Here is a 16,761-nt window from a genome sequence, read left to right as displayed (position 1 = left end):
TAAAATCCTACATTCACGATAGAATTTTCACATATGCATTAGTGTGAAGTTTTGCTACCTTTAAAGAAACATTTTAGAAATCTAATGGTATTCATTAGTGAATTAGGAGATCAACAGACCAACAATTCCATTCGAAGACTCACGAATTTTATCATTCTACTGAAAGACTCAGATACGGATCAGTCTAACAATTCAGAGACTCACCTTCCGTTACGAATCTGACGATGACAGGTTTCTCGCTGCCGGCAACAAATCCGAAACCCATCTGAGGATCCCTAACCAACTCCACTTCTCTCGGCTGAGGGGGTTCTTCATCTCCGTCTTTGCGAGGGTTCTCATAGGTGGTGGTCTTGTTCATATGACTACGGAGAAATACATCATGTTAATTCCAAATTGATATAACTAACTATATGTACGATAAAATTATAATTTTAATTCGTAATAACCCCTTAAGTCTCTTTTTAAAATCTGGCTGTTTTCACTTTCTGTCTCCAAGTACAGAAATGCGTTCAGATATCTTTCTGAAGTGCATCATTTCAAAATTAATTCCTGTCATATGATTCGTACATAACGCTAATGACGTACGAACTTTCATAACGGCAAAAGTGAAACTGAAGATTTTAATCTGATAGTAATGAAAAGGGTATTAACCCAAACTCTCAATTAACAAACCGAAATAAAACAGTAATGTAACTCTGTTTTCATAATCTGAGCTTACAATCTTCGCTCTTCCCACAATACCGCTAATATGTCATCTGCCGCCCCTATTCTACAGTAGTTTACAATTTTATGAATGTGTGAAAAATAAGCTATTAGTTATGGAATACAGAATGCGCATCCTACATCCAAGTGTGTTTATTTAAATAATCTTTTGCAGAAAATAAAGAAGTATTTAAAATAGTCACGATTTTAATTTCATATAACCATTCAACTATCATAATCTATAACAGATTCAAAATTTTAATTATAGTTCAAATTAATATAACATTATACACTACGATACGCAAATTATAATTATAGAAATTTAAATTTGCGTACTGATTGTTAATTATTAAGAAATTTTAATAAGCTTATTGGTAATTATTAAGAAATTTAAATTAACACACCGGATTTATTGAAGCTAATCTAAAACAAAGGAAAATTAGGGGATTACCATTTGCAGCGTTTTGCAAAGGGATGCTAAAGTGTAAGAAGGAAATCTTTTTTCTAGCTGTACCGTGAGAAAAACGTAGAAGGTGTTCCATGTTTTGCCTTCCCTGGTCAATTAAACTTGGGTAGTTGGCTTTTTCTATGATGTGAAAGAAAAGTAAAGTTCCCACGTGCATTTTTATGCATGTGAAAATTTCTTTAGCGTTTTATTGCAAATAAAATTATGATATTTTTCTTATGGAGATTAGATTTCTTTTCGAGGGAGTTCTTTGCACTTTATTGCTCTTATCATTAATTCAAAGTGCCTAACTAATTGTGAACTGGCTAAGTTAAATTTCAATTTTCCAGGTGAGCGACTATTAAAATTTGGGGGCGATTTCAGTTGCGAAATCGAGATGATTTCGAGCTTGCAAAGAAAGCGCCAGAATTTGAGCGATTTTTGATCTGCTCGAATGCAGCGGCTATTCCAGAACGACATACACGTAGATTTTGCTGCCATAAAAAATTAAAATTTATGGAAAGAGAGAAAAAAGAACCTCGTTAGGCTCTGAGCGGAAGAAGTTAGAACTGCGACAATGCCCTAATTTGCAGTCCCCACTCGTTTTTAATTTTCTTTCGAACAACTCAAAAGCTAGGACATGATGTCTTGGAAACGTTACATTAATATGGCCTTATTAAATGTAAACAATGGTTTGCTAGAGCTGGTATATTATTTTATCTTCATGCGCATAAGATCTGTGACAGTGTTATGCAATGCGGAAAAAATCATTAATCTGTGTTATCCCAACTAGAGGTGCTGAAACGTAGAACTAGCAAAAGAAAAATTTTGTATGAAGGACTGTATCCTGAGATAGTGCTATGCGGTTAGTGACATAAAGCAATTTAATAGCCCAGGTCTGTATTCGTGAACAGTACAACACTGCTAATGGGAAATAAGAATGCTTCAGTCAAGTTACCAGAAAGGCAGCAGATAGGGAATTACTCAGAAGATATGGGATTGTCTAGAGTTAAGTTTTAACTTCCTAGGTGAACGAATAAAAAAAATAAGGAGTGGTTTTAATTCAGAAATCGAAGTATCTTCAGAGCTTGCACAGGAAGAGATTATAAGAATTTTATCGGTTTTCCTAAAAAAATTTAATTGAACTCTATCCATTCTCCTATTTTAAGTCCCATTGAATTAACAGAAACAGAGTAATAAATTACAAAGAATTTCCGCAAAAGAAATCGAAATGTTAGTTTGCTACAAACACTGAAGGAATTTTCATGACGCAGGTGAGGAAAAACTGAAACATTCATTCGCTTCACATGAGGGGTAAAAGCCAATTCCCCAGTTTTAAAGACATAAAAGGAGAAACAATCTTTACACTGAACCTCTTTCTCCATCAGTACAGTTAAAGAGTGTTTTGCTACTTCCCTCTTGACCATTCATTTGCAACACATTTACATATGTCACCCCTCCATAACGTTCCTTCTCTTCATTATTTCGAGCTATTCTAAATTCCTGAATTGGGATTTAGAATAGCTCGAAGTGGATTTAGAATTCTGAACTGGTATGAAAGGAATCAAAGATTTCAATAAATTCCTTACTAATTTATATTTCTCAGTAACTATCAATCAGCACAGTATTCAATCAATTATACTTGACATCAATTATAATTTGTACATATAAGCACCACTTCAACAAAATTCCTCATATGGCTTTTTTGCAACCGTTGATCTTAGACATATACTTTTAACTATTTAAATGTTTTAACTAGTGCACATATCCATATTTCGGCATTTCTAAATAAAAACATTTAGCGTTGTAAAAATTGCAAATACGTTTCATATGCTTCCTGATTACTATAATTATATCGAGCAAAATTTGTATTCGTTTTAAAAAATAAAATATAATACCTTTGACTCCCGTACGGTAGATTGGCTGTAACATTCGTTTTTAAAGTTTCACATTATATTCAGGGGTCATACACAAATTGAAGAGCGAAATGTTTGGAATTGCAAGTTACTAAAAACGAAATATGGGTTTAGAAAAATCTTTCTGACAGTAATAGATAAAGTGACGAGAATTTCTTTCTATGTAGCTTGGAATAAAAAATTTGATCAATGACATTTTTTTCCAAAAAGAAAAATTGTATTACAAAAAGTCTATAAAATCCGAATTCTAGGAAAAAATAGCTGGATTTAATACTTCCAGGTTAATGGATTTTTTATATGGATATTAGATTATGATTCTAAAATAATTACACTGCATGGACATATTAACAACGCATTTTTAGTGTTTGAAACTTAGAACTTACTTGTACGGAAATTCTGTCGGTGTCTAAAATTAATTAGAACTTCAAGAAGTTATGATTAATTTCTTTAAGCGATCTTATCAAGACAATCCGAAAATGGACCAAAAATTCCAAATTTTAAAATTAAATATCTCGATCAATTTTCGTCGCTCGAAAGACAAAATTTTATATTTTACTTATTATAAAATGTAAGAAGGTGTACTAAACATAATTGCGGAGACTTAGAAAATGCATAAAATGTTAAACTTCGTAAATTTTAGTTCGACATGTTTTTAATCATAAAATTAGGTAAAGACACAACCTAGTGTTTTTATCAATACTTAATCGATTTCGAAGGCAGACAGGTACAGAAGCAAAGAGATCCAAGATACCTCTTAATCAGAAATCAAGAGATTTGCAACGAAGGGAAAGCCATGGCTGTATTCATAACCAAGAGGGGTAGAGCGAATGAGAAGCTATCAGCTAAATAGTCGGAAATAGACATCTGTTAGTAAAAATAGTAAAGAAAATATAAAAATTAAGGTAATAGAATTTTAAAAGCGTTAAGTAGAAGTGGATTAGAATTCAAGTCATTAATTAAACAAGATGGGAATGTGAAAAGATTCAAGAAAATCCAATTCATCAATAGAAGAGGCCTTTTTGGATAAATTTTACAGACCCAAATTCAAACTTATAACTGAACTTTCAACTATGATTAGATATCGAAGACTCATTAATTTTTTCATTTTCGCACGTAAGATTCGAGTTTCTTGATGCGAAACTTTAAAGCTCTTTTAGACGGCTGATATATCTCAAACACCACTCGAAAGATATGCTATAAATTCCTCAAGAATTAAAGTCAGAAATGGAATCTTTAAGAATTCAACCATAGGCGAAAATATAACTCGAGAATTGAACTTCTGGGGAATCCGTGATGCTATAAATTCCCCAAGAATAAAAGTCAGAAATGGAATCTTTAAAAAAGAACCATAGGCAAGAAAACTATTTTGTACTTAGCCGGAGGACACGACATAGCATGGGGTTGGCAAACAAACAGAAAGGGGTTTACGGTAAACAGTAATGCTGAAATCGGATTCATTGCATATTATAAGAATACCATGGAAAGGGAAGGTTTTGCATGATTCAGTTTCAAAAGTGAACTAGATGACAGGAATAATCGAATTCATAACAGATACAAACTGGGATAAATCTTCTTTATTGCCATCAAAAAGGGCGAAAGAGTCGTCTCTATGACGAATCCACAGATGAAAAAACCCTTCTGTCTTGACTTTTCTGTCCCGACTTTTTTATCTTGACTTTTGTTTCTTACCCGTTTTCGTCTGGATTTCCTTATCTGTATTGACTTTTTTAATTTAAAAAATGTTCAACTATGAATATTTGAGCCATTTTTCTTATTGGAAGTATATATCTACGATCAGAGGTTGCAAAAATAAAGGATCACAAGGATTATAATGAACACTATGTGTGAAAAGATAAAATATTACCTCTAGTTACGTTCTAGATATCATTTAGTGCAGTTGAAAGTCAATTATGTACCAGCTTCAGAGTTTCAAAGAAAGGTTTACATTCTGAAACAGCAGGGAGGATACGTTTCTGACCAAAGGTAACTAGTATATTTGATATATCATGAAGTACTCTATTCTGGGTCATGATCTCACCCTTCGTTCGTGGAAAATCATCATCCAATAAATGCCAGGTGTGAATGAAAATAATCGTTAAATTTAATCCCAATCTGGTATATGGATTCTAATCTGATAAAAAGGGAGGTGGACAATTTTTCTGCAGACTTTTTCCCAAGCTTAATCTGAGAAGAGATTGCAGAAAAAAGTGAACACAGGTTCAATATATAAGCGAAGTACCAACGAAGTTACTTCAAATGGTAACTTCTAATCAGCTTGGAATTCGTATATTTTACATGCCGGTATTTCTTTCAGATTCAAGTAATTTGCATGATTCCGAGGAGAGAGCATTTATTCAGATTAAAGAACACTAAACCAGTTGTTGACGAATTATCGTCCATCACATTTTAGCTTGAGCAGCACTTCATAGGCTACACAACTCTCTTCCGTTACTTTAAAATAGGCAATTTAAGGCCACTGTTATCTCCTCTTTCGCGACAGGAAGTCTTGTAGTCATCAAAGCACTGCATTTATTTTCACTACGTCATCTGAGACTAAAGTTCAAGTCAGCATATCAGTCCTTTGTTCGTTTTTTATGGAGCGAAATACACTAAACAGAATGAAGTGGAGGAAAACATTAAGCGAGTCGACCTTTTTTTCCACAGCTGTTATTCCCATGGTTGCAAGCCAAATCGGAAAAGGGGGGGGGGTTAGAAAACAACATTGAAGTTCCTATTTTAAAGTAAGAGGCTATAAATAATTCGGAATAAAAAATATTAAAAATATTCTGGAGGGAAGGAAGAGTCCAGGTCTTCTAAAAAAACTGTTTTCTAATTTAAGAATAATTTAAATCAATCTAATTACATACTCTGAACATACCGATAAAGAAAGGAGGGAGCTTTCTTCATCGATATGTTTCTTAAAATAAGAACAAGTAGTTTTCTTCCAAAACTACATATTAAAAAGAACTACAGTGTTGTATTGAATCGAATTTTAGATGTTTAAAATTGAACTGAAAGCCGGAAAAAATATCCATTAATAAATACAATCTTAATTTCTACCTCATTAGCTCTTTCCCTCTATACAAGCATAACAATAAAAAGAATATGGTAGCTGAATTCTTTATTAGGTACTTCCTAAAAAAAAAGAATTTCTTTTACGTTTTTATAGATGTAGATTATCGATTCCTAAAGTAATTAGATTTTTTTTAACAAATAAATTATTGCTCTTTTTCTGAATTTGTAATTTTTCTTCCTTTTCTTACAGAAACAAAAGAAAACTGAAGGAAAAAACGCCCGACTTGCAATTAGATTAACCTTTAAAGAGAATGTGTGGGTTTGATAAAGAATACACGATTTATTTCACCAATTAAAGTTGTATTAATTAAATAACATTAAAAACAGCTGTATAAAAGCTTGGTTTCAGAAAATACAAGCTTAATTGAACAAATTGAAATTGCCCAGAAGCCCACGTATGTGTGTGGATTATGTTAGATTAGTGTTCTCAAAAAAAGAAATAAAAAAAAAAAAAAAAAAGAATGGTCCGCTGATGAAATCTGCTCGAAAGTCAGATTAATAGGGATTTTGATAAATGCAGTGAGATTTCTTGAACTTCATGAAATCATATGGATATCCAAATTCGAGAATTAAGAGTGTTAACAGTTTCGTTTAGGTGAAATCGGGCCTCATCTCCCCAGAGAATTCTACACTGCCAAGCATCATCGATCTTCATCCTGGCAAGAAATATCAGAGAACATGCTACCCGTTTACTATAATCGTTATGTCTGCAAGCGGGTTATTTTGCATGGGCAGAAATGAAGAACTTTCTGAAGGATTCGCCATACCATTTCCAGATTCAAATCAGTTGTCGCGATATTCTTCCGGTACTGCTAATACTAGCAATGATCCCATGGGTGCCGTCAACGAATTCAGTCGCGATATCAGGAGTTGTGTGTTTTAACACCAATTTCTGCTTATTACCAAACCGAACAGCTAAGGGGCAGTGTTTAGTGACGCTGACTGCTGTACCGAAGTTTCCAGGTTTGAATCCTGGGAAAGATGTGGATGTTTGTAATGTGTTTGTGTGGCATTAGGCCACTGAAAACATATATATGGCGAGCCTGAGTTCTATCGAGTGGTTTTGGTGTAGAGGAAGATGAATGGAAGACTTTCAGACTTGGCTCCCGGGGTGCTCTCTTTCAACATTGGGCCGGAACTGGACAAAAGTTGTACTGTTACCTATATCGTACTCAATGCTCATGCCAACGACAGGTGCTATCTTGCCGCTATAAAATTCATGGGCTTGTTCTGATTATGTCAGACATGTGAGATTAGCCACAACAACAACATAGATTTTGCAGTTTCCCAAGACGTTTATGTGGTATTCGCTAAATATATGTTGCAATCTTTGATGACCTAGGAATCAAATATAAGCTTGGAGATTTAAATTTTAATTACCTTTAGAAATTATAACTAATCTTCAATTATCATTTTCATCTTAAGCAGCAAAAATTCCATCAAGGATGCCAGAACTCAGTCATTGCTTATTCATGCGCGAAATAAGAGAAAATAACAAATAGCCAAGGAATAAATGAATGTTCCATTGATTACCCAGCAGAGAAGATGCAGCTCGATTGGTCGTAAGTTAACTAGTTAAATCTTAGGAAAATATTGGAATAACCAACAGATCTTTTTATTAAAGAAAAAGTACTCCTGAACGTTTTTCTTTTCTTGCTACCAAATAACCTGCTATCTGAGTGATAACTAGGCAATATATTGCATAAAGAAAAATCCTAATATCTCAGAAATTGCAAATCCAATATAAATTGCAAATCCTAATATCTCAGAATGACAGCATGAATTGGAGAACTAAGCCACAAGGTTTAACAGCAAAATAATCGGAAGTAAAAGGGAAACACAGAATTACCCTGCAGTTAAAGTAAACGGATTAAGAGCAAAAGCTTTTGAAGATGATTCTACCAAACGGCAAATTTTAACAGCTAATTCTCAGGAAAACTCCAGCGTAATATTTGCCTCTTTATTTGCACTGGTAATTAGACAGGAACAAAATTTAAAGAATATTAAGGACATTACTGAGTTAAAAGACCTGGAAACGACGCGCATTTGAGTCTAATTACAGCTGAAGTAATTAAACTTAATTCATAATTCCAGTAGCATTGGTCGTCTACGAAGAATTTTTGAAAAGCGTGGGCCAAATAAATACAAGATTGGGTAGTATTCAGGATAGAAAGCCGCACGTTTTCTGAGTTAAATACGGTAAATTAAGAGTTTCGATGATTTCATTCTTTTCAATTATTAGAAATCACGGAAACCTACTTTATTTCATTTAAAATTATTTGCATAGGAACTCATTTAGCTGCGTTCCAAAGTAAACCTGATTTCAAAAAGTGAATGATCGTTGATTTTGCATTTTTCATCTATTCACTACTTTGAAAAATGTTTTTTCAACATATGAGAGTATACTAAACCTAACGGTTGAAATAACTTTTCGGGGTTTCTTTCTTTTAAAAAAAAATTTAATGAACAGAAGATTATGAAGAAATTATTTTTTGAAAATTGAATACCAGGTAAAATGAACGTGAAACTTTAAAATCTATATTAGGCTGTGCTATAAAATTAATAAATTAATTTTGTAGCACTGCTTAATATAAAATTTGTCATTAGCTATAATATTTTTTAGATTAAAAAATACGAAAACACGAATCTTTTCGTCATTTAAAACATTCTTGTAGGTGGAAGTATATGTCTACGACCAACGGTTGCGAAAATAAAACCAGGGTAAGGACTTTTATGAACATGATGCATAGAATCGGCAACATTGGCACATATTACTGCGTTTAGTAGAAAAATGTTTGGCGTGCGTTACTTTAAATAAATTTATAAACATTTCAGTAATACAAGCAATGTGAAGCAAAAAATAGAAAGACGTTTCTTAAAGTCCTTTGTATTTATTATTCCAGAAAATCAGTTTTTTTAATTCCACCCATTTTCCTCTCCAAGGAAAGAAAATCTTTCTGCTGACTTTGATTGTATATGTGTCATTTTGTGTAAGGGCATCGAGCTAAAACATCAGCAATAGCAACATATATTTCAGAAAAAATTACTCCTAAAATGATATAGTTTACTTGACGTAATATGTTTTTCCTTCTTTGTCAATGGCTGCTTCCCAACCATATGGCAGTCCTGTTCCTCCAGAATCCCACGATTCCACTGGCGGAAGCCATGATGAAATCTTCGTCTCATGGCTAAAAGAAAAACAGATGCAGGTTAATAACTTATTTTTCCTAACATAAGGCAGCAATTCAAACAAAAAATAACAGCAGTAATAATACGTAAAATGTAGTTATTTAGAAACAAATTGGAAGCACAAAATAATAAATATTAATAGAGAGTGGCCGTACGGAAAAACTGATATTAGTTACATACGCTGAGATCTACGAATCTCCTGCGGCTATAACCCGACAAGATGGACACCATCTTTCTGACACGATGTGACCAGATAGTGTGTATAAGAAGGCATTATTAAGCTGAAATACAGCTTTATTTGGAGACACCAATTAACCGGACAGACGAAAAGTCAGCAGACATAGAAAGAAACGGCTACAGCCTCCTCCAGAGAAGAAGGATCAGGACTGAAGCCAAGGTACGGTTTCATAGGAACAGAAAACACAATTGGGAGATGGAAGATTGTACGTATATTTCTACCAAGAAGTTATGTTAAAGTCACTGGACTGAGCCTGCCGACAGTCTTTTACATTAATAAGGGTACACAATCTTAGTTTTGATGCCATCGGTTTAAACAGTTTACCGCATGGAGTTCTTGGCATGCCTTTTCCCTAAATGTAAGATAAATTACGAGTCTGTGGCTTCCTTAGTATTAAATCTTTCAGCCCATCAGCAGTCGAGGACCCACGAGCAGGTCAAGGTCCGGGTCCCACCAGCAATCGAGTGGATAAGATACCTAAACACTTGCTTAATCCTAGGTTCGATTCATCCTGAATGGGCAGCTTACATGGGACATGTGGCTTTTTACCATATGTAACGTGAATACAAACTAGCTAGCAGCAGAAAATTCTTTCGAGGCATCTTTATCTTTAAGTAGATAGTCCTTACCTTAACAATTAACTAACTATAACCTTCACTACGACATCTCTCCCTAGACATTGTGGTCCTAATTGACAAGGCACTCAAGATCAGTAATTAAATTACGAAAAACTATTAACCAAACAACATACAATCCAGTGGTTAAGATCGACGAAATATGGTTATCCGATCTAAACCAGAATCACATATTGCGTAGTAGATTTCGTGATTTAGCCCATGCATAAAGTAAATATGAGTTAATTTCTCTTAGGAAGTCTTATATGAAAGCTTTCTTCATTTAAGCAGGCAATCCTCATGGGATCTGTCGTATTCAAACGAACAAACATACAAGATTTGACAACCAACTATCTCTCTTGGTGCTGTGATTTGTATTACTTGTTTGACATAACATCAGAACAAGTCCACAAATTTTTTTGGGCTTTAGGCAGCTTAGAGGTCAGCTTAGAGGTAAAGTATGACTTTATCCAGATGTGCTCCAATTTTGACGAAGAATCTCTCGAGGGGCGAGTCCAAAGGTCTCTAAATCCCTTTTCGTCTGCAACCAAACAACTCAAAGGGCGTTTCGCTCGCTATGTGTTTTAAATGCCACCATGCTGCAAAGTTCCTACGCACTTACAAACATTCAAGAGTCGGGTAATATTCCCAGGGATTCGATCCGGGTACAATGAATTTTCAGCTAGCAATGTTAACCACTATACCTCTTAGGGCGATTACAACCTTTCTTAAAGCCACACAATATAGAAATAACGAATGAATATTTTTTTTGAACTTTTCCAGTATTTTTAAGATAATAATAAAAAGTTTCTTATAAAATTAAAATATGTTTCTTAACTAATAAATTAGCCAAAATAACGTAAAGCTAGATTTACACACAAAGCAAATATACATGTTAAGGTAAAAGAAAGTTATATAACAATTTAAGCAATTCCTGTTTCAAACAGTTACAGGAATTAAAATTCATATATACTGTTTGTTATTTATCACACAGCATATACAGAATCTTAAGTTGATTTGTTTAAAGTAACATAAAAACTAATGTGACATGCAATCGAAAAGACGATTTTATGCAGCGTTCGATTTACAAATCTGAAAGCCTTCAGAAAAATTTGATTTTGGTTTGACTAATTTTAGTTTCAATACAAAACGTATTACCAGTGCGCATTATATAAAATAACCTAACAATTTAATATTTTTTATTTAAAGTTATTTAAATTAAAAAGTTATTTCATTATTTTTTATGCTATGTTTTCACGGTTTCAGTTTATTACATGTTGTACAACATATGACTAATTAAACTAAATTTTTGTTTTTATAGATGAAACAAGAGAAAGATAATTCATGGTGGTTATAAAACTTAATTAATTAAGAAATTTGTATTGGCTACTAATTGGTACTCGTGTATTTTTCTGCTGATCGTTTCATACAAGCAAAAACTGTCCTCAAGCAATGTGATTTAGCTCCAATACTGGACAAGCGTGATATTGCAACGAGCTAATAATATCTCTTCTTTGATTAAGACACAATAACACGCCGAATAAATACTAATTCAGAAGTCTAAACAACAAAAATCAGCGTTATACCTACAAAATTTTCACAGGACTAGTTTCGATGGTTTTACCGAACCATCGAAACTAGTCCTGTGAAAATTTTGTAGGTATAACGCTGATTTTTGTTGTTTAGACTTCTGAATCTCTTCTTTGGTTTTAGAGAATCCTTATCCTTAATAAGCCAGTTAAGATTTTGTAAAGAAGGATATAAGCTGATTGACGTTTCTTTGTTTTTCTTTTGAATTAAAAAATATTAAAATTTAAGACCTTTCTTTAACAGAAAATTAAGCAGAGGAGTACTCAGTATAAAGTTACAGAACTGGTTAATATTGATACAAGCAAAAACTGTCCTCAAGCAATGTGATTTAGCTCCAATACTGGACAAGCGTGATATTGCAACGAGCTAATAATATCTCTTCTTTGGTTTTAGAGAATCCTTATCCTTAATAAGCCAGTTAAGATTTTGTAAAGAAGGATATAAGCTGATTGCCGTTTCTTTGTTTTTCTTTTGAATTAAAAAATATTAAAATTTAAGACCTTTCTTTAACAGAAAAGTAAGCAGAGGAGTACTCAGTATAAAGTTACAGAACTGGTTAATATTGATGCGCATATCAAAACAAGGTTCAGTAAAATAGCTTGATAAGAAACACATCTCAGCAATAGCAACACTACTCAGATTCGCATTTACATGAATCTATTTGGAATTGAATTCGCAAAGAAATTGCCTGCTTCATAGCTCTCCTTGCTGGCAGAATATGAGGAAAGTTTATAACAAACTTTATTTGCCAGATAATTTCAAGACTTGATGTAATCTTTGTTTACGTTTTCTATAAATTATATCCACAACTTGCATTTGTTGATTATCTAATTAAATAAACAGCGATGTATGATTATCTGCCTCAGTCCATAGCAATTTGTTCCTCCAATCTTTCTCCGGAAAATTGGCGCCAATTTGGCCAGATATTAGCCAATTTTTCATGGTCGACGGGATAATGCGTAAATTAATTACCGTACATTCCGGTGCATTATGTGCAATTTTAAAAGAAAAAAATAAGTTCGAAATTTACGAGTGCGCGTTATATGCCTGATATAAAAATGATCGATTTTTAAAATAAGGAAAAGATGAGAATACAAAAATTAAATTTATTTATGTACCAAATGCTGTTTATTTGGAAGAAATGACATACCTTATGAACTGAAAATTTTCATTAACGGATAAATATGAAAAGTTCTTCATATTCGTCTTTTCTTATACATTTAGGCATATCATCGAATTCTGTTTCATCTTCACTATCACTATTACATCATCTTCCGTTCTATCTAGGTTTTAGATTGTTAGGTGTATTTCATTTTTAAATAACTTTTGAATATGTCAGGATTAATTTCATCCCATGCTTTTATTATTCCCTCACACACTATTTCTAGATTAACATGACATATTCGGCCACCTTTTGTAAATGTTTATTCACTTTCTAACATCCACATATTCCACTGTCTTTATAGATTTTCTTTGAATGATTTACTCATACACACATCTAAAGGCTGAAGTAATACCGTTAGCCCACTTGGAATAACTGCCATGTCTGATTGCTCTTTCAAGTTCTTCGTGTTGTCCGTTACATGGGATCTAAACATATCCCAAAGTAAAAGACTTTCTGGATGTTTTAAGGCAACAGGACGCTATTGCAAAAGATTTCTTATCCACAATTTCACATTGCTTTTGCCCATCCATCTTTTTTCGTGAACATGAATGAAAACAACACTTTGGAAAATATTTCGGCATCGTCTTTCATTTAAAAATAATCACGGGGTTTTATTTTGTACCATCCACTAAGCAGGGAAGCACTAAGTTGAGATGAAATGCTTCTGTTGTTTTATGTGAACCGTTTTTGTTCTTTTTACATCAATTGTTTTATTTTTTATCGTATCAAACATTACTGAAGTTTCATCCAACATGCAACAATAAGAGTTTGTTTTCCCTTCTTAGGTCAATAACATACTTCTGGAAACATATCATATTCAAATCTTTTGGAAGTCTTTGAGAAACTTTTGTTTCTTTCTCATAGAACTAAATTATTACTTGCCATAAATCGATAACACTAACTCGAAATTGTTTTAAAAGTTTTCACTTTCGTTTGCATTTCTTTTTGCCTACTTTAAGGGAAATGATTGTACACTGTTTCTTGTTACAATTAATCCATTCTGGCGATTTTCTAGGCCCCACATCTCAATACTTTCTTCCGTGATAGACCATTTTCTTACTAGTTTAAGGCAATGCACGTTTATTCTTTGGCATAGTACCGTATTTGCCGGAGTATAAGACGTACTTTTTTCTTTGAAAATAGATCTGAAAAACGGGGTGCGTCTTATACGTCGATATTTCATTCTTGGAAATTTCCTCTATTCGGAGTTATGCGATTTTTTTCTCGTTTCCTTGCGGAGTGTGAGAATATTACAGTTACATAGAGTTCAGTAAATGCGCATGCGCTGCCTTCGACGATCATCACAGCTGAGTTTGTTTAAACTTTCCAATTTTTGTGAACGACTTCTGTAAATGTGTGAAATTTTTACTGTTCAATTTCCTTGAATTTCTTGGCAAGTTATGACTCAAAAACAGCGTTGGCACTGCTCTAACATAGCATACGAGCTACGTGTGATTGCGTATGCTAAAGAACACGGATACACTGGATGGTACAGAGGACAGTTTGTTGTATGAGGACTCAGATGCTGATTTAGAAGATGTTTCAAGTGACTCTTCATTTAGTTACGGAAATGAGTCTCTGGGTTTTGAGGAAGAAGATTAAAAGGTGTTCTTCCCCAGATAGATTGGGTATTTTCAGAAAGTATTACTTTATATTTAAAATACTGTAAATTCATTATAAAGATCAGTAATAAAATTTTATCGTTCCAAAATGTGTATAAAAAAAGGGTGCGTCTTATAGGGCCGGCAAATAAGGTAATTATTATGATTTCATTTTTCTTCCATTCACACATAAAACGTTCACAAACACCAAATATCCTTGCTGCAGCACGATTCGATTTTGTTTCGCAATCGGAATTGCTTTGCATTTGAAACCACGACTGTTTTTGTTTCCTTTGCCAGAAGCCATGCGTACTACTAAAAGGAACACAAGATCAACTGTATTTGAACTAAAGCAAATGCGATTTACTGAATATTCACTTCAAATTCACGGCTTCAAATGACTACGGAAAAAGAAAACATTTGATTCCTAATTCCGCGAATTCATTTGTATCGGAAGTGCATTCGTATCCCAGATTATGCCTCCCTTTTCTCGAAACCTTAGATCAACATTCTTGTGCACAGCTGCATTGAATACAACCCATCATCATTCCAGAAATAATTATTCAAGTGTTTTCGCACACATATATTGTTTCCTTTATCACTTGTCGCTTCAGTATACCATTCTTCAAAATCCCAGGGAAAATCTTCGAATGAAGGATTTCAGAGCATCGCCCAAGTATCTTTAAGATTTCTTCGTAAAAAAGGGTGCGCGTTATGGCGAATACACCTAAAAATTTTTAAAATGTAGTTTGAAATTATAGGTGCGCCTTATACGCCGGAAATTTCTTCTTATCATTAGGAAATACTTTCTTTCTGATAATTTTTTGCATCCTAAAATAGAAACTTATCTCTACTTTAAAAACTGTATATAATAATATTATTGCCAATAAGAAAATAAAACAACTGCCCACTTTTAAAAAGTTATGAAACATGGCATTTGAAAAATTATTTTTGTTTTTAATTTGGCATTTTTAAAACTTAGAATTGAAAATATATTACGAAAGTTTTATAAGAAGATTGAGAAAGTTATTCTTTCAAAGGAAAGGCCAATGCCCTTTGCCTTTCCTGATTTTATGAGGCTGGTGTTATGTTACGTTAAATATAGCAAAAGTAGAAAACCTCAAGCTGCGAATTCAACATTAGTTAACCTAGAAACACTATGCATTCAACATTTACTTTGCAATGAATATTATATTTGCTAATATAATGAGACACAACTGTTACTAATTTGAGGGTTAAACAACCATACGTCTTTTAACTTAAAATCAACATATACTACGTAAATAAGCAAAACTTAAAAATTCCATCTTTGCTAACTTAATGAGACAGAAAATCGAAGTCAACGCAAAGACAGTGGAATTAATTTGTTTTCCTTCCGCTTACTCCAACAAAATCCTGTGTCGACAACACCGCTCAAGAAATCAATAAACTTCAGAAAACTAAACGAGCCCATTATCTTTTCACGCTACATGAGCACGTGATTCCACCAGAACAGAATTTAAAATCCCTCTCGTTAGTATACAGAGAGAGAAGTAGTAGTAAATTTTATTCACAGGCGATTACGGGAAAACGAATTTCGTAAACTCTTCCGCAGGATCGTCTAAAGAGAGGATAGCAACTCACAGAGTTCGAAATTGACTTCGAGAAAGTTGTGTCTCATTAAATTAATGCACAGCTACGACTATGAAATGTGACAACGATTATATATCATTTTTAAATAGTGACTCATAACGCAACAGAAGCAAAGGATTTAAGGTTTATTTGCGATAAAATGTGTCAGAAAATTTTAGCAAGAGCTGATGCTATATCGAATACATTGCGTATGCTGAAAAATTTCTGATTGGGGGTTGGTTTTACTGTAACAGGAAAAGATATTTTTGTTATTGCTATATCAAGAATATTCTTTAAAAGCGTTTCACACAGTGGCTGAGCGGTAATTCGACTAGAGTTAGAATCCGGCCAACGAGTTGGTGTAACGTAGATGCGACCACTTTACCTTGAAAATTCGTCAACGAAGACTATCCCCCCGGGCAGATAACTCTCGCGTGCTTTGCCATAATCAAATAAAGCAAATATAAATTAAAAGCATAGCAATAATTTGCACAGCTAAATAATTTGCACAGAACAGAAAACACAAAACACAGCTTTGTGTTTTCTACCTGAAGCTCGAAACAGGGGATTATTTTTGCTAAGGTATTTTTCAAACGTATTTTTCTTATTTGAATT

The 16,761-nt window shown here is 33.4% G+C and overlaps 1 protein-coding gene across 2 annotated transcripts in view; it reads right to left on the bottom strand.

Moving 5' to 3' along the window:
- LOC118197886 (uncharacterized) overlaps positions 1–16,761 on the bottom strand; it is a 265,749-nt gene that overhangs the window by 98,579 nt on the left and 150,409 nt on the right. For both annotated transcript variants that reach the window (XM_085824920.1, XM_085824921.1), the window contains exons 2-3: positions 9,207–9,326; positions 205–362 (exon numbers count right to left, since the gene is read on the bottom strand). In XM_085824920.1, coding sequence (XP_085681046.1) covers positions 205–362; positions 9,207–9,326 — 278 coding nt within the window. The remainder of the gene's footprint in view (positions 1–204; positions 363–9,206; positions 9,327–16,761) is intronic.

The sequence above is a fragment of the Stegodyphus dumicola genome, chromosome 10, assembly GCF_044657685.1.
Source record: "Stegodyphus dumicola isolate Sdum_Otavi_A_Nest chromosome 10, ASM4465768v1".
In the NCBI taxonomy this organism is placed as follows: Eukaryota; Metazoa; Arthropoda; class Arachnida; order Araneae; family Eresidae; genus Stegodyphus; species Stegodyphus dumicola.
The sequence above is the reverse complement of the archived record's forward strand: the minus strand, read 5'-3'. Positions and strand labels throughout refer to the sequence as shown.